At 42.7% G+C, this 22,052-nt stretch overlaps 1 protein-coding gene across 1 annotated transcript in view; it reads left to right on the top strand.

Moving 5' to 3' along the window:
• The window catches only part of LOC311137003 (cGMP-inhibited 3',5'-cyclic phosphodiesterase 3A-like), a gene marked incomplete at both ends in the record, with an annotated part of 393,392 nt that overhangs the window by 123,408 nt on the left and 247,932 nt on the right, over positions 1-22,052 (top strand). The window contains one exon of the mRNA XM_084171331.1: positions 5,030-5,532. Within this exon, the coding sequence (XP_084027457.1) occupies positions 5,030-5,532 (503 nt within the window). The remainder of the gene's footprint in view (positions 1-5,029; positions 5,533-22,052) is intronic.

Genomic DNA, 22,052 nt, shown 5'->3' on the forward strand with positions numbered 1-22,052 from the left:
TGTTTGACTGTGTCTGTGATGTTATAAATTATATCAATTTTGTGAAAGTTTTGTTCACAAAAAACAAGGGTAGAGATGGTATAAGGGTACAATTGTTCTGCAAGCATATGTACACCAGTACATTAGTAGTTGGGTGTCAATCTGAAAATGAATAAAGGCTTCACATGTTTTGTCACGCATATACTGTATTATTTATATTTACATTTTACATTTACGTCATTTAGCAAACGCTCTTATCCAGAGCGACTGTCACGGATTCTGCCGAGACTGCTCCTCCTCCTGGTTCGGGCAGGCTTCGGCGTTCGCCGTCCCCGGAGTACTAGCTGCCACCGTTGTATGTTTCTTGGTGTGATTGCTTTGGTCTGTCTTTTACACCTGTGTCCGTTTGTGTCTGATTACGTGTCCTATAAGTTCCCTGTTTTGCATTGGTTAGATTGTGTGTTGTTTTTCGCCTATCCGTTGTGCTGCGTGTTTTGTATCTGTTTTCTTGCTTATTTGTTTTACGCACAGTTTGCGTATTGCTCGCCTCTGTTTTATTGTTGAGGCCGTTTACTGTATTTTTTGCCTAGTGGTTTTCACAGTAAACTTTGTTGGACTAAGCTTCGGTGTCCTGCGCCTGACTTCCACACTTCATACACCTCAGCCCTTGACAGAGACTTACAAATTGGTGCCTTCACCTTATGAAAGCCAGTGGGACAACCACTTTACCATTTATTAATTTTCTTCATTTAGTTTTTTTTTTCTAGTTTTTTTTTATCTTTCATTATGTGGCCATAATATTTCATTATGTGGCCATAATATTTTCATTATATTATGTGGCCCTTCACTTGGTTTCAAAAACTCAATGTGGCCCTTGAGCCAAAAGGTTTGCCCACCCCTGCTATAGCTGCTTGTTTTGTCACATAAACTGAAATTAGGTGAACTATTAGAATTGTAGCAACCAGGAAAAGGTAGAGCAATTTCTGCATCTTTAAGCAGCATATTTTTGGTCTTAAGGTATTAAGATATATATATAAAAAGTCAAACAAAATAAGTAACCAATGAAGACCTTTACAATTAAGTTAGCAGACTTATCGAGTAAGGGTGGGTAATTAATGAAAGTTTAACAAAAAGAGGATATGATAGATATGCAAGCCTAAAAAAGGTAAAAAGATTACTCTTATACTATTACAGGTATTCCTTAAAGAGGTAGGGTTTCAAGTGTCTCCGGAAGGTGGTCAGTGACTCCGCTGTCCTGGCGTCGTGGGGGAGCTTGTTCCACCATTGGGGTGCCAGAGCAGCGAATAGCTTTGACTGGGCTGAGCGGGAACTGTGCTTCCGTAGAGGTAGGGGGGCTAGCAGGCCAGAGGTGGATGAACGTAGTGCCCTCGTTCGGGTGTAGGGTCTGATCAGAGCCTGAAGGTAAGGAGGTGCCGTTCCCCTCACAGCTGCGTAGGCAAGCACCATGGTTTTGTATATTAGGAAAGTGTTCCTAATGTTTTGTACACTCAGTGTACATGTGCATGCAGAGAGACACGGATGTACAGTTCAGAGATGTCTCCTGAAACATTGATGACAACTTCACACACACACACACACACACACACACACACACACACACACACACACATACATACAGTGGGGAAAAAAGTATTTAGTCAGCCACCAATTGTGCAAATTCTCCCACTTAAAAAGATGAGAGAGGCCTGTAATTTTACACGTCAACTATGACAGACCAATTGAGGAAAAAAATTCCAGAAAATCACATTGTAGGATTTTTAATGAATTTATTTGCAAATTATGGTGGAAAATAAGTATTTGGTCACCTACAAACAAGCAAGATTTCTGGCTCTCACAGACATGTAACTTCTTCTTTAAGAGGCTCCTCTGTCCTCCACTCGTTACCTGTATTAATGGCACCTGTTTGAACTTGTTATCAGTATAAAAGACACCTGTCCACAACCTCAAACAGTCAAACTCCAAACTCCACTATGGCCAAGACCAAAGAACTGTCAAAGGACAGCAGAAACAAAATTGTAGACCTGCACCAGTCTGCGAAGACTGAATCTGCAATAGGTAAGCAGCTTGGTTTGAAGAAATCAACTGTGGGAGCAATTATTAGGAAATGGAAGACATACAAGACCACTGATAATCTCCCTCGATCTGGGGCTCCACGCAAGATCTCACCCCGTGTGGTCAAAATGATCACAAGAACGGTGAGCAAAAATCCCAGAACCACACGGGGGGACCTAGTGAATGACCTGCAGAGAGCTGGGACCAAAGTAACAAAGCCTACCATCAGTAACACACTACGCCGCCAGGGACTCAAATCCTGCAGTGCCAGACGTGTCCCCCTGCTTAAGACAGTACATGTCCAGGCCCGTCTGAAGTTTGCTAGAGTGCATTTGGATGATCCAGAAGAGGATTGGGAGAATGTCATAAGGTCAGATGAAACCAAAATAGAACTTTTGGGTAAAAACTCAACTCGTCGTGTTTGGAGGACAAAGAATCTGAGTTGCATCCAAAGAACCTACTGTGAAGCATGGGGGTGGAAACATCATGCTTTGGGGCTGTGTTTCTGCAAAGGGACCAGGACGACTGATCCGCGTAAAGGAAAGAATGAATGGGGACATGTATCGTGAGATTTTGAGTGAAAACCTCCTTCCATCAGCAAGGGCATTGAAGATGAAACGTGGCTGGGTCTTTCAGCATGACAATGATCCCAAACACACCGCCCGGGCAACGAAGGAGTGGCTTCGTAAGAAGCATTTCAAGGTCCTGGAGTGGCCTAGCCAGTCTCCAGATCTCAACCCCATAGAAAATCTTTGGAGGGAGTTGAAAGTCTGTGTTGCCCAGCGACAGCCCCAAAACATCACTGCTCTAGAGGAGATCTGCATGGAGGAATGGGCCAAAATACCAGCAACAGTGTGTGAAAACCTTGTGAAGACTTACAGAAAACGTTTGACCTGTGTCATTGCCAACAAAGGGTATATAACAAAGTATTGAGAAACTTTTGTTATTGACCAAATACTTATTTTCCACCATAATTTGCAAATAAATTCATAAAAAATCCTACAATGTGATTTTCTGGATTTTATTTCCTCATTTTGTCTGTCATAGTTGACGTGTACCTATGATGAAAATTACAGGCCTCTCTCATAATAATATAATAATAATAATATGCCATTTAGCAGACGCTTTGGGACTTACAGTCATGCGTGCATACATTTTTTGTGTATGGGTGGTCCCGGGGATCGACCCCACTACCTTGGCGTTACAAGCGCCGTGCTCTACCAGCTGAGCTACAGAGGACTCATTTTTTTATGTGGGAGAACTTGCACAATTGGTGGCTGACTAAATACTTTTACACAAACACACACACCAACACCCCATCATCATTAACACTTTAGAAGTATTGACATTTTAAATTACCTCTCAGTGAGGTGGAAACGGAGGAGTCAATCCAGGTGGTATTCTCAGAATGTCTCAGAATATTCCTTCACTACAAATGAGTGAAGAGTAGTGACTCTCTTAATAATTCATTAATAAGTCATTTTAATTGATGTTTTAACAAAACGTGTGCATGGCCATCGAAATGTTACAAAACACTTCATATATTCAAATTTATTCTAAATTAATGCATTGAGAGGAATACATCAATACAGTGATGCATTCTCAAATGAACTCTCTCTTTTTCTCACCATTCCTTGGTGACTTGTGGAGCAGCTCTTCCTGAAGTGCTAGGGCTTACCCATTTAAAAAAACATGAATAAATATTTATGTGGGTTGGTATGTGATATGTGCATATTCATACATATCATTTTTCCACGTTTCAAATCTGGGACAGCGCCTAATCCCATACGGTGCAGCCTGGGTAGTGAATGATTTGGGGGTTGCACTGCGCTTGCATCCCCTACTTTCCTACTCCTCTTCTCCCGGGTGTGAAAGAGTTTGAGGCAGGAGAACACTCACACCCTCATGCACGGGCGGTTTCAGAGTTGATGACTAACATATGGAAGGAATCCCCTCCTTGCTTCACAACACCAAGCCACAACTACCTCGAAGACCGATGCGCATTACCACCGCAATTAACATTGGAATCATCGGAGGCAGCGGGCGCTCATGCTTGAGCAATAATTCCGTTAGGGTACTCTAAACATGAAAGGAGAAGAATAATTCAATTTATGAGCGTGTGTGGGATTGTTTAAACTACCTGGAAATACATTCGTGTTTTTGCAAAGACAACTCCTGGAAAGACGGAGGAAAACTGAAAGGAGGCAAGAAGAAGACGGAAGAAATACCAAAAGAAGTGTGACGGAGTAGTACAAAGGAGGGCATGCAACAGCGCTGCTCCGGATGTGTGTTTGTGTGTGGATGATGATGATGTGATGTGAGGAAAGCAACGGCCTAGATCTGCTCTGCAAGACGTCAGGAGTTGGTTGGTCTGTTTCTCTACTGTCATTCTGCCTCACTGCATATCTCTTCTTTCGGGGCATTTCATATATTTCATTACTCCCCTGAATAACTAAGGAACAAAGATTTAAAAAATAGTCTGTCGCCTGGTCACCTTGCGTAAATGGAAACTCGTTTGTTTGACGCGTATGATGAAATAGCTGACCTATGTGGCCATTAATTATCTTCTCGCTGTATTTATTTTAGTTGTATTATGTGTCAAGGGGCTTGGTTCGTTCTGTCAACATCTCTCAGCATCGATAATAACTCATGTCCTTTCCCATGACCCGCTAGACCCTATGGTCTAGAAGTTCATACACTTCCAAATGAGTGATGCCAGTAGAATCTGAAAGTAGTAGCAGTAGTGTAGTAGGTCTACTGAGCAGAAGTAACATCAGCAGTGCTCACTATAAAATCTTCAGGGCGCCAGAGCGCAATGGTTATGTGAAAACATGTCATCCAGCCAGTGTGCGACAGTCGCGACCCGGGTGGCTCATATTATGAGTCGTGCATGGTGAGGCTCGTGCTCACTAGGGTCCCCAAAGACTCCGGTGTGCTGTATGTGTGGGCTCGCTTTCGGTTTTTCTCGCTCTGGCAGTACAATTTTTCGACCCGAGGACTGAGCTCAGTAGCATAAGCGGAGTAGGCTCTTGTGCACGACGGGACGCGACGGATGAACAGCAGCTGTTTTTCCTAAGCGCGCCAGGGGCCGCAGTCGTGCTCGCCTGCCTGGCCACCGGCGCACTCATGGTAGCACGGCTCAAGCACGGCATTTCTGTCATAGTTTTCGTCAGCGTTGTTCGGACTATCTCGCTTATCTCGCTGCACAAAGCGGGGGCCACTTGGAGACCTTACGTGGCGTACCTGGTGGGAGTGTTGGGTATCCTACTGGCGAGGTATGCTGATAGTCTTCTTCCGAACCAAGGGATACAAAGTGAGGACTGTAACCCCTCCGTGACTGGACCAAGGGAAGGGAACGAGACCCCTGTGTTTAAAAGGCGAAGGAGGTCCAGTTCTGTGATTTCCTCAGACATGGCACACAGTCAGTCCAACAGCAAGTCACACAGGAGGACCTCGCTGCCATGCATTCAAAGGGACCAGGTAAGGAGCTTGTTCTGTCTGTTATGGGATACGGAAGTCCCGTTGGACTTGTGTGACTTTATTGCTGGTTTGCTTTTGGCAAATGTTGGGCTCTTCTCAGGCGTTGGATTAGTATGGCCTCCAAATGTTTTTTGGGTTGTAGTATAGTCTTCAAAATAATGGAATAATAATAACATTATGATAATAACAATGTCATGTAGTTATTGTTATTGAATAGCATCAGTTTATTGCAAAGACGTTGCTGAGTTAATAATGCGTTATGGCTGTTTGTTATTTCTGCCTGAAGCTATCAGCAATGAGGATTGTAGTAATAGTAGTAGTAGTAGTAGTAATAATAATAATAATAATAATAATAATAATAATATACGATATTGTTATTAACATTTAGTAATTTTTCTTTTAAATTATAATTTGGAAATATCACTGCTTATTTTTTACCTCTGGATACTATCTTCTCTTGGATCGCTGGATTGCTGTTGTGTACTTTAGTATTGCCATATCTCTGTAGTACAGTACATTTTGAGCATAGTGATTAATAGTATACCCAGTACTTTAGCAGAGAATACCCTAATATGGTCTGAATTTCAACTAGGAGTTTTGATTTATTTTCACTCATAAATTAGTACATTAGTGTTTCTTTTCATATTTTCCACCGTTTGTTATTTTAGCTCCAATATTTTATTAATTTGGGATGAATCTATACATCATTTGCAGATCTGTAGTATTGTTTACTAAATCAAAATCATTCACTACTATATTAGTCCTCCCTGGACCTATTTCTTGGTCACTTCACATCTCAGTCATTTTCCTTGTAGGTTGCACCTTAGCCATTTTCTAGGTATTCATGTGTTCTAGCCTGGACCGATTTCTTGATTTCTTGGTCACTTAACATTCCAGCCTTCTTCCTTCAAGTTTCAAGTTCTATTGGTCATATGTACAGGATACACATGGTATACACCACCGAACGATATGCTTACTCTCAGGTTCCTTCTCGACAATGCAACAACAATAATAAATAATAAAATATAAGAATATGAACATAAAGTAAATGGCTCAGTAGAATAGAATAAACATTTTAGTATAGGTATAACAGAGGAAGGCACAATTTATAGTCCAATATTTACACATTTTTGGGGAAGGGGGGATTGGGGAAAATTGTACAGAATTTAGCAATACTAATAAGAGTCTGGTAGCAGCAGTTGTGATGTGTGTAGCATGAATGTATATGTGTGGGTGTGAGTGAGTGCATTTGTGCTAAGGTGCGGAGAGTCAGTGCAGGTGGTCAGTCCAGTTCAAGTAGGGTTTGGCGATATGGCCAAAATATCATATCACTGTATGTTCATATCACTGTTTTCTTTATTTTATTAGACGGTATGACGGTATTTGATGATATTTTATGTTTTTTAATAATAAAAGTTAAAATTTGCTTTATGAGTAGTGTGTGACCCTAGGGTGGCAACACATACATTCTAACTGATTTCAATGGGTCTTTCTCCATTCTGATTGTTTTATACTGTTCAATTCAACTTCAATCCAAAATTATTTTCACAATTTTAATCAATTTCTGCATTTCCTGCACTCATTTGAGGTCATTTCCACACTGCCATGAAAAGCTGCACATTCTAGGCCTTATTTTTAACCAAATGTTGCTATTGCGATTTGACTTGTGATTTAGAGCAAAACACTTGGGTGAACTGTTGGAGTCATGGAAATAGAATGATTATTCTAATTCTATATTTAGAAGATAATAGTGGGCACTTTGAATACAGTGTTTGACATGAACAAATGAGTTATTGTGATAGGGTAGGAACCAAAGTGTTTACAAGTGTTTCCTAGGGAACCCTATAATCTTTGGCTACATTTAATGTTTTCTCAGCTACTTCCTGTAGCTAACATATTCTTGCTTCGCGTATTCCTTTGATTTAGAAGATACTGTTGCACAAAAAACATGCAAATGTAGGTCTACACCATCACTGGTATTATCAGGCTATATAGGTAGTTACTTTTGTTCTGACTCAGTACATTTGTTAGCTAGCTAGCAATTAGAATTAGTGATTATCATTAGCGGCTAACAAGATTTAGACCCAACTTACTAAGAAAAGACAAACTAGCTGTTTGCAGATGTAAGAATCACAAAGTAATAGTGTAATTATAGAACACTAGAGGATTTATATTAGAAGCAAAGTGAAAACAGCATCGTTGTCTTCAACATTGTTGCATGTGCTGCATTGACTGAACGCAAGTATCTTGTCGAGGAGTAACAACAAATGCGCTCCTTGAGTGACAGGGGGCGGGGCTAGGTCTGTGTGGAAAGCGGCATGGAGAGAGAGGACTCTAGTAGCGAAGTAAACTATAAAAATTGACGTTATACACGGCGTATCACATTTAACAAACCAAACATTCAAATACCGTTATAGAAGGTAAAGTAAAAACCCAAACTGGTCCATGCATGACTACCGGTATATCGTAAAATATGGTATACTGCCCAGCCCTAAGTTCAAGTGTTCATTAGTATGATGGCTTGTAGACAGAAACTGTCTCTTACCCTGTTGGTATCAGACCTCATGCTCCCAATACCGTCTGCCCGACAGTAAGGGAGTGAACAGCTCATGGCTGGGGTGTGTGGGGTCGTTGATGATGCTGCGGGCCTTCCTCAGGCACCGTTTTGAGTAGATGTCCTGGATGGGTGGGAGCACGGTTCGAGTGATTTACTGGGCCTTCTTCACCACCGGCTGGAGGGCCTTGTGGTCGTGGATGGAGCAATTCCCGTACCAAGCCGTGATGCAACTGGTCAGGACGCTCTCGATGGTGCAGTGGTAGTATTTAGAGAGGATCCAGGGCGGCATTCTGCATTTCTTCAGCCGCCTTAGGAAGTAGAGACGCTGTTGTGCCCTTTTGACAAGAGTGGTGGTGTTGTTGGTCCATGTCAAGTCCTTGGGGATGTGGACGCCGAGGAACTTAAAACTGCTGACTCTCTCTACTGCAGTCACGTTGATGTGGATCGGGGCATGTTCTCTCCTCTGCTTCCAGAAGTCAACAATGAACTGTTGAGGGAGAGGTTGTTGTCCTTGCACCACAATGCCAGTTCACTTACCTCCTCCCTATAGGCTGACTCGTCGTCGTTGGTTATCAGGCCTACAACCATGGTGTCGTCAGCAAACTTGATGGAGTTGGTGTCATGCAAAGCGAGTACAGCACAGGACTGAGGACAAACCCCTGGAGGGCCCATGTGTCAAGAGTCAGTGTGGAGAAGGTGTTGTTGCCAGTCCTCACAGTCTGTGGTCTGCCCGTCAGGAAGTCCAGGATCCAGTTGCAGAGGGAGGTGTCCAGACCCAGGGCTCTGAGCTTGGTGTCGAGCTTGGAGGGAACAATAGTGTTGAATGCTGAACTGTAGTCAATGGACAGCATTCTCACATACCGTGCCTTCAAGAGGGTATTAATACCCCTTGACTTATTCAAAATGTGGTTGTGTTACTGCCTGCATTCAAAATGGATTAAATTGATTTTTTTGTACCCATCTATAAACAAATCCCCATAATGACAATGTGAAAACATGTTTTAAGAAATGTTAGCAAATTTATTGAAAAGGAAATACAGAAATATATCTAATTTACATAAGTATTCCCACCCCTCAGTCAATGCATGTTAGAATCACCTTTGGCAGCGATTACAACTGCAAGTTTATTTTTATTTTTACCCATCTACCAATAGGTGCCTTTCTTTGCGAGGCATTGGAAAACCTCCCTGGTCTTTGTGGTTGAATCTGTGTTTGAAATTCACTGCTCGACTGTGGGACCTTACAGATAATTGTATGTGGGGTACAGAGATGAGGTTGTCATTAAAAAATCATGTTAAACACTATTTTTGCACACACTGTGAGTCCATGCAACCTATTATGTTACTTGTTAAGCAATTGTTACTCCTGAACTTATTTAGGCTTGACATAACAAAGGGGTTGAATACGTATTGACTCAAGACATTTCAGCTTTTCATTTTTAATTTATTTGTAAAAAAAAATAAACACAAAGCAACTTAGTCATGTCTGCATGATCTGCTTACACATGGTATTGGGTGTGTTTATTTATTTCAGAAGCTAGTTAGAAATTGATTGACAACTACAATAGTTTGCTAATAGCTAGCAACTCAACAGATGAAAATAAATAATGAATCACCAACTGTATTACACCTCTACCCTTCTTTTCCTTCTCCTCTTCTCTCGTCTTCCTCTTCTCTGCTCCCGACAGGTGTGACCTTTTATTAGATGCCATGACAGACGCATACCCTAGCCTAGCCACCTCCTCCACCGCTTCTGTGTAACCTGCACCCATCCCCCACTACGTAACACCACATCTGTAACTCTCCACTCGCACAGGTTGCGCGACATTCTGGGACCCTAGATTACTCTCATACAGTGGGGAAAAAAAGTATTTAGTCAGCAACCAATTGTGCAAGTTCTCCCACTTAAAAAGATGAGAGAGGCCTGTAATTTTCATCATAGGTACACGTCAACTATGACAGACAAAATGAGAAAAATAAATCCAGAAAATCACATTGTAGGATTTTTAATGAATTTATTTGCAAATTATGGTGGAAAATAAGTATTTGGTCAATAACAAAAGTTTCTCAATACTTTGTTATATACCCTTTGTTGGCAATGACACAGGTCAAACGTTTTCTGTAAGTCTTCACAAGGTTTTCACACACTGTTGCTGGTATTTTGGCCCATTCCTCCATGCAGATCTCCTCTAGAGCAGTGATGTTTTGGGGCTGTCGCTGGGCAACACAGACTTTCAACTCCCTCCAAAGATTTTCTATGGGGTTGAGATCTGGAGACTGGCTAGGCCACTCCAGGACCTTGAAATGCTTCTTACGAAGCCACTCCTTCGTTGCCCGGGCGGTGTGTTTGGGATCATTGTCATGCTGAAAGACCCAGCCACGTTTCATCTTCAATGCCCTTGCTGATGGAAGGAGGTTTTCACTCAACATCTCACGATACATGGCCCCATTCATTCTTTCCTTTACACGGATCAGTCGTCCTGGTCCCTTTGCAGAAAAACAGCCCCAAATCATGATGTTTCCACCCCCATGCTTCACAGTAGGTATGGTGTTCTTTGGATGCAACTCAGCATTCTTTGTCCTCCAAACACGACGAGTTGAGTTTTTACCAAAAAGTTCTATTTTGGTTTCATCTGACCATATGACATTCTCCCAATCCTCTTCTGGATCATCCAAATGCACTATAGCAAACTTCAGACGGGCCTGGACATGTACTGGCTTAAGCAGGGGGACACGTCTGGCACTGCAGGATTTGAGTCCCTGGCGGCGTAGTGTGTTACTGATGGTAGGCTTTGTTACTTTGGTCCCAGCTCTCTGCAGGTCATTCACTAGGTCCCCCTGTGTGGTTCTGGGATTTTTGCTCACCGTTCTTGTGATCATTTTGACCCCATGTGGTGAGATCTTGCGTGGAGCCCCAGATCGAGGGAGATTATCAGTGGTCTTGTATGTCTTCCATTTCCTATTAATTGCTCCCACAGTTGATTTCTTCAAACCAAGCTGCTTACCTATTGCAAATTCAGTCTTCCCAGCCTGGTGCAGGTCTACAATTTTGTTTCTGGTGTCCTTTGACAGCTCTTTGGTCTTGGCCATAGTGGAGTTTGGAGTGTGACTGTTTGAGGTTGTGGACAGGTGTCTTTTATACTGATAACAAGTTCAAACAGGTGCCATTAATACAGGTAACGAGTGGACAGAGGAGCCTCTGAAAGAAGAAGTTACAAGTCTGTGAGAGCCAGAAATCTTGCTTGTTTGTAGGTGACCAAATACTTATTTTCCACCATAATTTGCAAATCAATTCATTAAAAATCCTACAATGTGATTTTCTGGATTTTTTTTTCTCAATTTGTCTGTCATAGTTGACGTGTTCCTATGATGCAAATTACAGGCCTCTCTTATCTTTTTAAGTGGGAGAACTTGCACAATTGGTGGCTGACTAAATACTTTTTTTCCCCACTGTATGTGCCTAAATATTTTGCTCTGTGACCAATTTTTTTTTTTTACATTTAGAAACACTAGCACGCCTAATAAAATTAAGGATTCTAGCTTTATTATCTCAAATATTTTTCATTGTGCTCCTACATTTCTTTCTGCGTCTACATTTTCCAACTGAGGTTCACACGTGCTCCTAAAAAAGGTCAGTGTAGAGCCCTGGGTTGGTTGGCTACAGATGGAGAGTTTTCTTGTTTGTTTTGCTTTGTGGTCCAGTCAGTTGGCCCATTTCTTCAATAACAAGCCTCTTGCTACATTATCACAAGTTTATGAAAATGATCTTGCTACATTATGAAAATATGTGCTCATTTGATCTGCTTGATTGGTCAGGTACAATACTGACGAGAGTGTTTCGTGTGAGGCAGTAAAATGGATGTACATGGATTTGATTTATGTTGTACAGTGACAACATTATAATATGTTATGTCTCCGAGAATTCTCCTCCTCCTACAAACAGTAATAGTTAGTTGTCTTGTGCTGATGGGTCTGCAAAATAATAATGGTTATTTTGAGGTTTCATCTTCCTCTATTCCCCTCAGTGATTCCTCACTGTCAGCTAAGGAAGGAAATGGCTGGTAATATTCACTGGAGAGGAGGAGAAGACATTATAATCTCTTTCTTGCCATACATTTTATTTGTCCCAGAAGTCTGTTATTATATTGCAGCCAGGACATCAAATGTAATGTGTGGTTATTTTCTGCAAAGATTATGAAGTTCTACGAGGTAACAAGCATTGCAGTTCAATCATTTCCATAAGCACAAATGTGGAGGTTCACATTTATCTAAAACAACTCTCAATCATGCCATTACACATGATTTAGTTTGGAATTGAACATACCGTTTAAAGAAATGATTGTGGTAAAGGCAATACACGATTTAACTGTTGTACAATTTTCATCTGGAATGTTGAATACGTTGATGAAAACCTTTTCTTTATGATATCTCTGATGCTTCACTCCCTTACCTGGCCCTGGACCTAAGCTAAATAAAGCCCTCTAGTGAGATCCGTACAGTACTACAGCCTATTTAGTAATGGGACAATACAATACCATTCAGAGACAATACCGTCATATTACAATACAACACTATTCTTCCATATAAATCCTATTTGCCTGTTTGTAATTACATATAACATTAAATCAAAAGAGACAACAATCATGTTGGTCAGACACAGAAGGTTGGCTTAGACCACAATACATTAGCCACATGGTGATGGTATGTATGAGTTGGTTATAGGGATGTTATGCCTTTCTGTGTGGGATGCCTGAGTGTCTGTGTTGCCATTTGAGAAATTAAGCATTTTAGCAGTCCCCTACATTTTAGGCCAAAAATTCTTTTTCCATATCTGTAATTGAAATCGAAATACATTTGATGGTATGGTATGCCTTCCAGCCTATCTGCCTGATGCTGAGGGGTGTCTGTGTGACCATTTGGGAATGAGCCATTTTAGCATTTTTATTTTTTTTTTTTTTTTTTTAAAATTTTTTTTTTTAGTCATTTAGCAGACGCTCTTATCCAGAGCGACTTACAGGAGCAATTAGGGTTAAGTGCCTTGCTCAAGGGCACATCGACAGATTTTTCACCTAGTCGGCTCGGGGATTAGAACCAGCGACCTTTCGGTTACTGGCACAACGCTCTTACCCACTAAGCTACCTGCCGCCAGACCCCTACTGTTTTGGCATAGACTTGTATAACAGTAGATGACTGTGAGTAATTTTTTGTAACGACATACGTATAACATATGGTATTTGCTATATTTACATTCTTGCACCTTTTTAGTGCATTTTTTAGTAATGGTGTTATGCAACTCCATCTTAGACATAATAAAAAGGAATAAGAAACTTTGTTAACCTGATGTGTGCTTACATTAGTGACATTAATAATATATTTTTGTGCATTTTGAGCAAGGGTGATAGACATCCAAAAGGCACAACTGGACTATGTTGACCTGATGTGTGCTTACATTGGTGTCATGTTATTAAGACTTGTGGCAGGATTATGGTCGACACATAGCTTTGTTTTTCCCAGACCCACAGTCTCTAAGTGTCTTATATAAAGCCCTTCAATCTGAGACTCACTGGATAAAAACAGTTCATTCACAAAATAAATAGAGCAAAAGAGAATTCCTTCTGTTTCTCTGCCCTAATGATTGTGCTTGATTGAGCATGGATCACTCATAACTTGTATTCATGAACTTTTAGTAAAGTCTTATCATTAAAACACTCAAATACTTTAATTGTTCTCCTACATTTATTTGTGTACTTCTACATTTCTACTTAAGAGCACATCATGTACTCCTTGTTAAAAATGTCAGCGGAGAGCCGTTCACTATAATTAAGCAATAAGGCCCAAGGTGTTGTGGTATATGGCCAATATACCATGGCTAAGGTCTGTTCTTATGCACGACGCAACGCGGAGTTCCTGGATACAGCCCTTAGCCGTGGCATATTAGCCATATACCACAAACCCCCGAGGTGCCTTATTGGTATTATAAACTGGTTACCAACGTAATTAGACCAGCAAATAGTCATTTTTGTCAAACCAATGGTATACTGTCTGATATACCACGTCTTTCAGCCAATCAGCATTCAGGGTTTGAACCACCTGGTTTATAATTATACCGTTTATAATAGCAATAAGGCACCTCAGGGTTTGTGGTAAATGGCCAATATGCCACGGCTACATGACCAAAGTATGTGGACACCTGCTCGCCGAACATCTCATTCCAAAATCATGGGCATTGCTGCTATAACAGCCTCCACTCTTCTGGGAAGGCTTTCCAGTAGATGTTGGAACATTGCTGCAGGGACTTGCTTCATTCAGCAACAAGAGCATTAGTGAGGTCGGGCACTGATGTTGGGCGATTAGGCCTGGCTCGCAGTCAGTGTTCCAATTCATCCCAAAGGTGTTCGATGGGGTTGAGGTCAGGGCTCTGTGCAGGCCAGTCAAGTTCTTCCACACGGATCTCGACAAACCATTTCTGGACCCACTTTGTGCACTGAGGCATTGTCATGTTGATACAGGAAAGGGCCTTACCCAAACTGTTGCCACAAAGTTGGAAGCACAGAATCGTCTAGAATGTCATTGTATGCTGTAGTGTTAAGATGTCCCTTTACTCCCATCACTGTCAAACGCTCCCAAAAACACTTCAGCGAGCAGGCCTTCCTAATTGACCTGGCCCAGGTATCCTGGATGGATATAGATCTCATTCCGTCAGTAGAGGATGCCTGGTTGTTCTTTAAAAGTAATTTCCTCTCAATCTTAAATAGACATGCCCCATTCAAAAAATACAGAACTAAGAACAGATATAGCCCCTGGTTCTCCTCAGACTTGACTGCCCTTGACCAGCACAAAAACATCCTGTGGCGTACTGCATTAGCATCAAATAGCCCCCGCGATATGCAACTTTTCAGGGAAGTTAGGAACCAATATACACAAGCAGTTAGGAAAGCAAAGGCTAACTTTTTCAAACAGAAATTTGCATCCTGTAGCACTAACTCCAAAAAGTTTTGGGACACTGTAAAGTCCATGGAAAATAAGAGCACTTCCTCCCAGCTGCCCACTGCACTGAGGCTAGGAAACACTATCACCACCGATAAATCTACAATAATCGAGAATTTCAACAAGCATTTTGCTACGGCTGGCCATGCTTTCCACCTGGCTACCACTACCCCGGCCACCAGCTCTGCACCCTCCGCTGCCACTTGCCCATGCCCCCCCCGCTTCTCCTTCACACAAATCCAGACAGCTGATGTTCTAAAAGAGCTGCAAAATCTGGACCCCTACAAATCATCTGGGCTAGACAATCTGGACCCTTTCTTTCTAAAACTAGCCGCCGAAATTGTCGCAACCCCTATTACTAGCCTGTTCAACCTCTCTTTCGTAACGTCTGAGATCCCCAGAGATTGGAAAGCTGCCACGGTCATCCCCCTCTTCAAAGGGGGTGACACTCTAGATCCAAACTGTTACAGACCCATATCCATCCTGCCCTGCCTTTCAAAAGTTTTTGAAAGCCAAGTCAACAAACAGATCACCGACCATTTCGAATCCCACCGTACCTTCTCCGCTATGCAATCCGGTTTCCGAGCTGGTCATGGGTGCACTTCAGCCACGCTCAAGGTCCTAAACGATATTATAACTGCGATCGATAATAGACAGTACTGTGCAGCCGTTTTCATTGACCTGGCTAAGGCTTTCGACTCTGTCAACCACCGCATTCTTATTGGCAGACTAAATAGCCTTGGTTTCTCAAATGACTGCCTCGCCTGGTTCACCAACTACTTCTCAGATAGAGTTCAATGTGTCAAATCGGAGGGCCTGTTGTCTGGACCTATGGCAGTCTCTATGGGGGTGCCACAGGGTTCAATTCTTGGGCCAACTCTTTTCTCTGTGTATATCAATGACGTCGCTCTTGCTGCTGGTGACTCTCAGATCCACCTCTACGCAGACGACACCATTTTGTATACATCTGGCCCTTCATTGGACACTGTGTTAACAAACCTCCAAACGAGCTTCAATTCCATACAACACTCCTTCAGTAGCCTCCAACTGCTCTTAAACACTAGTAAAACTAAATGCATGCTCTTCAACCGAACGCTGCTTGCACCCGCCCACCCGACTAGAATCACTACTCTAGACGGGTCTGACCTAGAGTATGTGGACAACTACAAATATCTAGGTGTCTGGTTAGACTGTAAACTCTCCTTCCAGACTCACATTAAGAATCTCCAATCCAAAGTTAAATCTAGAATCAGTTTCCTATTTCGCAACAAAGCCTCCTTCACTCATGCTGCCAAACATGCCCTCGTAAAACTGACTATCCTACCGATCCTTGACTTCGGCGATGTCATTTACAAAATAGCCTCCAACACTCTACTCAGCAAATTGGATGTTGTCTATCACAGTGCCATCCGTTTTGTCTCCAAAGCCCCATATAATACCCACCACTGTGACCTGTACGCTCTTGTTGGCTGGTCCTCACTACATATTCGTCGCCAAACCCACTGGCTCCAGGCCATCTATAAATCACTGCTAGGCAAATCCCCGCCTTATCTTAGCTCATTGGTCACCATAGCAACACCCACCCGTAGTATGCGCTCCAGCAGGTATATCTCACTGGTCATCCCCAAAGCCAACACCTCCTTTGGCCGCAATTCCTTCCAGTTCTCTGCTGCCAATGACTGGAACAAATTGCAAAAATCTCTGAAGCTGGAGACACTTATCTCCCTCACTAACTTTAAGCATCAGTTGTCAGAGCACCTTACCGATCACTGCACCTGTACACAGCCCATCTGAAATTAGCCCGCCCAACTACCTCATCCCTATATTGTTATTTATTTTGCTCATTTGTACCCCAGTATCTCTATTTGCACATCATCTCTTGCACATCATTCCAGTGTTAATACTAAATTGTAATTATTTTGCACTATAGCCTATTTTATTGCCTTACCTCCATAACTTGCTAAATTTGCACACTGTATATTATATGTATTTCTGTTGCATTTTTGACTTTGTTTTGTTTTACCCCATATGTAACTCTGTGTTGTTGTTTTTATCGCACTGCTTTGCTTTATCTTGGCCAGGTCGCAGTTGTAAATGAGAACTTGTTCTCAACTGGTTTACCTGGTTAAATAAAGGTGAAATAAAAAAAATAAAATAAAAACTGGAACTAAGGGGCCTAGCCCGAACCATGATAAACAGCCCCAGACCATTATTCCTCCTCCACCAAACTTTACAGTTGGCACTATGCATTGGGGCAGGTAGCGTTCTCCTGACATCCGTCAAACCCAGATTTGTCCTTTGGACTGCCAGATGGTGAAGCGTAATTCATCAGTCCAGAGTCCAATAGCGTTGAGCTTTACACCACTCCAGCCGACGCTTGGCATTGCACATGGTGATCGTAGGCTTGTGTGCGACTGCTCGGCCATGTTAACCCATTTCATGAACCTCCCGACGAACAGTTATTGTGCTGATGTTGTTTCCAGAGGCAGTTTGGAACTCGGTAGTGGGTGTTGCAACCGAGGAAAAACGATTTTTACGTGCTACGCACTTCAGCACTCTTCGGTCCCATTCTGTGAGCTTGTGTGGCCTACCACTTCGCAGCTGAGCCGTTGCTGCTCCTAGACGTTTCCACTTCACAATAACAGCACTTACAGTAGACCAGGGCAGCTCTAGCAGGGCAGAAATTTGATGAACTGGCTTGTTGGAAACTTGGCAACCTATGACAGTGCCACGTTGAAAGTCACTGAGCTCTTCAGTAAGGCCATTCTACTACCAAGGTTTGTCTATGGAGATTGCATGGCTGTGTGCTCGATTTTATAAACCTGTCAGCAACGGGTGTGGCTGAAATAGCTGAATCCACAAATTTGAAGGCGTGTCCACATACTTTTGTATACATATTGTACCACGGCTAATGGCTGTATCCAGGCACTCCGCGTTGCGTCGTGCGTAAGAGCAGCCCTTAACCGTGGATATATTGAACATATACCACACCTCCTTGGTCCTTACTGCTTAAATAAGCCATACCACTCAGCCTTTTGTGTTGTTGATTCTTGATGTTCAGTTGTAGAACTGTTTATCTGTTTTTATTGTATCTAAATTATTTATTTGAACATACATTGGTTAAAAGACGCAGGTCACAAAAATGAAATGAAGCAATATTCCCCATTACTTCTAACTAGTAATGTATTTATTGTTTTAGAAAAACAGAAAGCATGCTCATCCGTTTGTGTGTGTGTGTAATTATGGCAAAAAAATATTTTGGCTGGTAAAAAACCACAGTGGCTGGTGGACCAAAAAGTTAATTTCCCACACTGATCATCACGCACTGATTTTTATCCGCAAAAATTGGTGGATACATACCACTGGTGGGAAAATTTGCATATTTTGTATATGCGGATTCTAGAGTATTCAAATGAAAATCTGCCGCCAATTGGATGGAAACCTAGCTACTGTCACCCTCCTCACTGTTCCAATCCAACCGCTGGGTCAACTTCACACACGCACACTCTGCCCAGGCCAGTTGGCAACACCGAACATGGAGCCCCATCAGGATCCCGTCGTCTCGTCTAGCAGGGCAGCAACATAAACATTGACATCCTTCGTCTGCGTTCCTCATGTCACACCGTAGAGACAGGTCCAAGGTGTTGTGGTGCTTCACTCCAAGCACTGGCCACTTTTCACCTGTCTGTCATTTATCACTGTCCCAGACGTTTCAATCTATCATTTGGCGCCTGGTCCAAGATCTGGTTGTTCTCTATAGCCAGCTCATATTGTTATGATGGCATGACAGTTGGCAAGACAGCACAAACAGATCTGGGACAGAGCTACCTCGACATGGTACGAAGCTAACTATATTGCTCGCCCTCCTCATCGTAACAGTCTTCACCCACATCCTGGTCCTATATCTCTTATTGCAAGAAGCAGATATAGGATCAGGACCCCTCTATTATGGTTTGAAAGGCAAAACCGATCCACGATCACCCACATCCTGGTCCTATAGCGCTCTCTCTCTAATGTCTAATCACCAGAACCAGCCAGGCAGAGTAGGGCAGTGGAGCTGAGGTCCAGGTTAAAGTTGTATAAAAGGTGAAAAGAGACTCCTCTGCATGCTGCGTTATTTGATGTTTTGACCACTCAGGTCCTCATCAGGTCTCCAGGTTAAAGTTGATTTATATCAAAGAGGGGAGCGTCTCTTTCTGGACCCTCATGGAGCCCTTTAGGGAGGAGGGAGGGAGGGAGGGAGGGAGGGAGTGAATGAGTGAGTGAGCAGAGAGCCAGGAGCATGATAGATCCCAGCTGCAGCTACAGTGGTCAGGTCAGTCTGAGAGGTTTGTGTGTGTCTGTGCTGCTGCGCGTGTTTTTACTTCGCCTTAATCCCAGAGATTTACTAGCAATGTTTTCTCAGCGGTCTGCGTCTTTTAACATGAAGAGGGACATTAATAGGTGCCACAGTGCACCACACAGCTGACAGTTCATCACTTTCTGGAACTCTCTGTGTTACCCATCCCTCTTTCATCTGTATTAGCTTTCCTCAGGGGATCTTTCCCCCGACCAGAGTAGTACCTGCCTGCCTTTAAGACAGTGATTCCTTACATGAGAGGACATTCCTCTACTTCCTCTAATGTAAAATAGGGGAATGTGCAGGTTCACCGGCCTGAAGGAGTAAAGGACAGCCCGGTCTCATTCATCTCTCCCTTCGTCTCTCTCTCTGCCTCCTCTCCTCTCTCTCTCTCCCTCCTCTCTCTCTCACTCTCTCACCTCTCTCTCTTTCTTCTCTTCTCTGAACCCTCCCACCAGTGCCTCCCCACACAGCCCTGAGCCAACACCACCTTCTGTCACAAGTGTAGAGAGGAGTAGGCAGGAGGGAGTCGCAGGTTTAGAACGAGTGAATTTATTAAAGCACCATAGCTTAAAGCGTGACGAAACCCACAGTGCAAAATATAAAGTACTCAGGAAATAGTAGGAGAGATTCCTCTCAGGAAAACAAGCAACATATACAATGACCGACAAATGAAAGAGGGAGTATATAGAGTGGCTTGCAGAAGTATTCACCTCACTTGGCATTTTTCCTATTTACACAACATGCCTACCACTTTGAAGATGCAAAATATTTGTTCTTGTGAAACAAACAAGAAATAAGACAAAAAAACTGAAAACTTGAGCGTGCATAACTATTCACCCACCCAAAGACAATACTTTGTAGAGCCACCTTTTGCAGCAATTACAGCTGCAAGTCTCTTGGGGTATGTCTCTATAAGCTTGGCACATTTGCCACTGGGATTTTTGCCCATTCTTCAAGGCAAAACTGCTCCAGCTCCTTCAAGTTGGATGGGTTCCGCTGGTGTACAGCAATCTTTAAGTCATACCACAGATTCTCAATTAGATTGAGGTCTGGGCTTTGACTAGGCCATTCCAAGACATTTCAATGTTTCCCCTTAAACCACTCGAGTGTTGCTTTAGCAGTATGCTTAGGGTCATTGTCCTGATGGAAGGTGAACCTCCGTCCCAGTCTCAAATCTCTGGAAGACTGAAACAGGTTTTCCTGAAGGATTTCCCTGTATTTAGCGGCATCCATCATTCCTTCAATTCTGACCAGTTTCCCAGTCCCTGCCGATGAAATACATCCCCACAGCATGATGCTGCATCCACCATGCTTCACTGTGGGGATGGTGTTCTCAGGGTGATGAGAGGTGTTGGGTTTGCACCAGACATAGCGTTTTCCTTGATGGCCAAAAAGCTCAATTTTAGTCTCATCTGACCAGAGTACCTTCTTCCATATGTTTGGGGAGTCTCCCACATGCCTTTTGGCGAACACCAAACGTGTTTGCTTATTTTTTTCTTCAAGCAATGGCTTTTTTTCTGGCCACACTTCCATAAAGCCCAGCTCTGTGGAGTGTACAGCTTAAAGTGGTCCAATGGAGAGATACTCCAATCTCCGCTGTGGAGCTTTGCAGCTCCTTCAGGGTTATCTTTGGTCTCTTTGTTGCCTCTCTGATTAATGCCCTCCTTGCCTGGTCCATGTGTTTTGGTGGGCGGCCCTCTCTTGGCAGGTTTGTTGTGGTGCCATATTCTTTCAAAAAAAAAATTTAATGGATTTAATGGTACTCCGTGGGATGTTCAAAGTTTCTGATATTTTTTTTATAACCTAACTCTGATCTGTACTTCTCCACAACTTTGTCCCTGACCTGTTTGGAGAGCTCCTTGGTCTTCATGGTACCGCTTGCTTGGTTGTGCCCCTTGGTTAGTGGTGTTGCAGACTCTGGGGCCTTCAGAACAGGTATATATACAGTTGAAGTCTGAAGTTTACATCTTAGCCAAATACATTTAAACTCAGTTTTTCACAATGCCTGACATTTAATCCTAGTAAAGGTCAGTTAGGATCACCACTTTATTTTAAGAATGTGAAATGTCAGAATAACAGTAGAGAGAATTATTTATTTAAGCTTTTATTTATTGCATCACATTCCCAGTGGGTCAGAAGGTTACATACACTCAATTTGTATTTGGTAGCATTGCCTTTAAATTGTTTAACTTGGGTCAAACGTTTCAGGTAGGCTTCCCACAATAAGTTGGGTGAATTTTGGGCCATTCCTCCTGACAGAGCTGGAGTAACTGAGTCAGGTTTGTAGGCCTCCTTGCTCGCACATGCTTTTTCAGTTCTGCCCACAAAGTTTCTATAGGATTGAGGTCAGGCCTTTGTGATGGCCACTCCAATACCTTGACTTTGTTGTCCTTAAGCCATTTTGCCACGACTTTGGAAGTATGCTTTGGGTCATTGTGCATTTGGAAGACCCATTTGCGACCAAGCTTTAACTTCCTGACTGATGTCTTGAGATGTTGCTTCAATATATCCACATAATCTTCCTTCCTCATGATGCCACCTATTTTGTGAAGTGCACCAGTCCCTCCTGCAGCAAAGCACCCCCACAGCATGATGCTGCCACCCCCATGCTTCACGGTTTGGATGGTGTTCTTCG

Source organism: Coregonus lavaretus (assembly GCF_964263955.1).
Source record: "Coregonus lavaretus genome assembly, chromosome: 11".
Lineage (NCBI taxonomy): Eukaryota > Metazoa > Chordata > Actinopteri > Salmoniformes > Salmonidae > Coregonus > Coregonus lavaretus.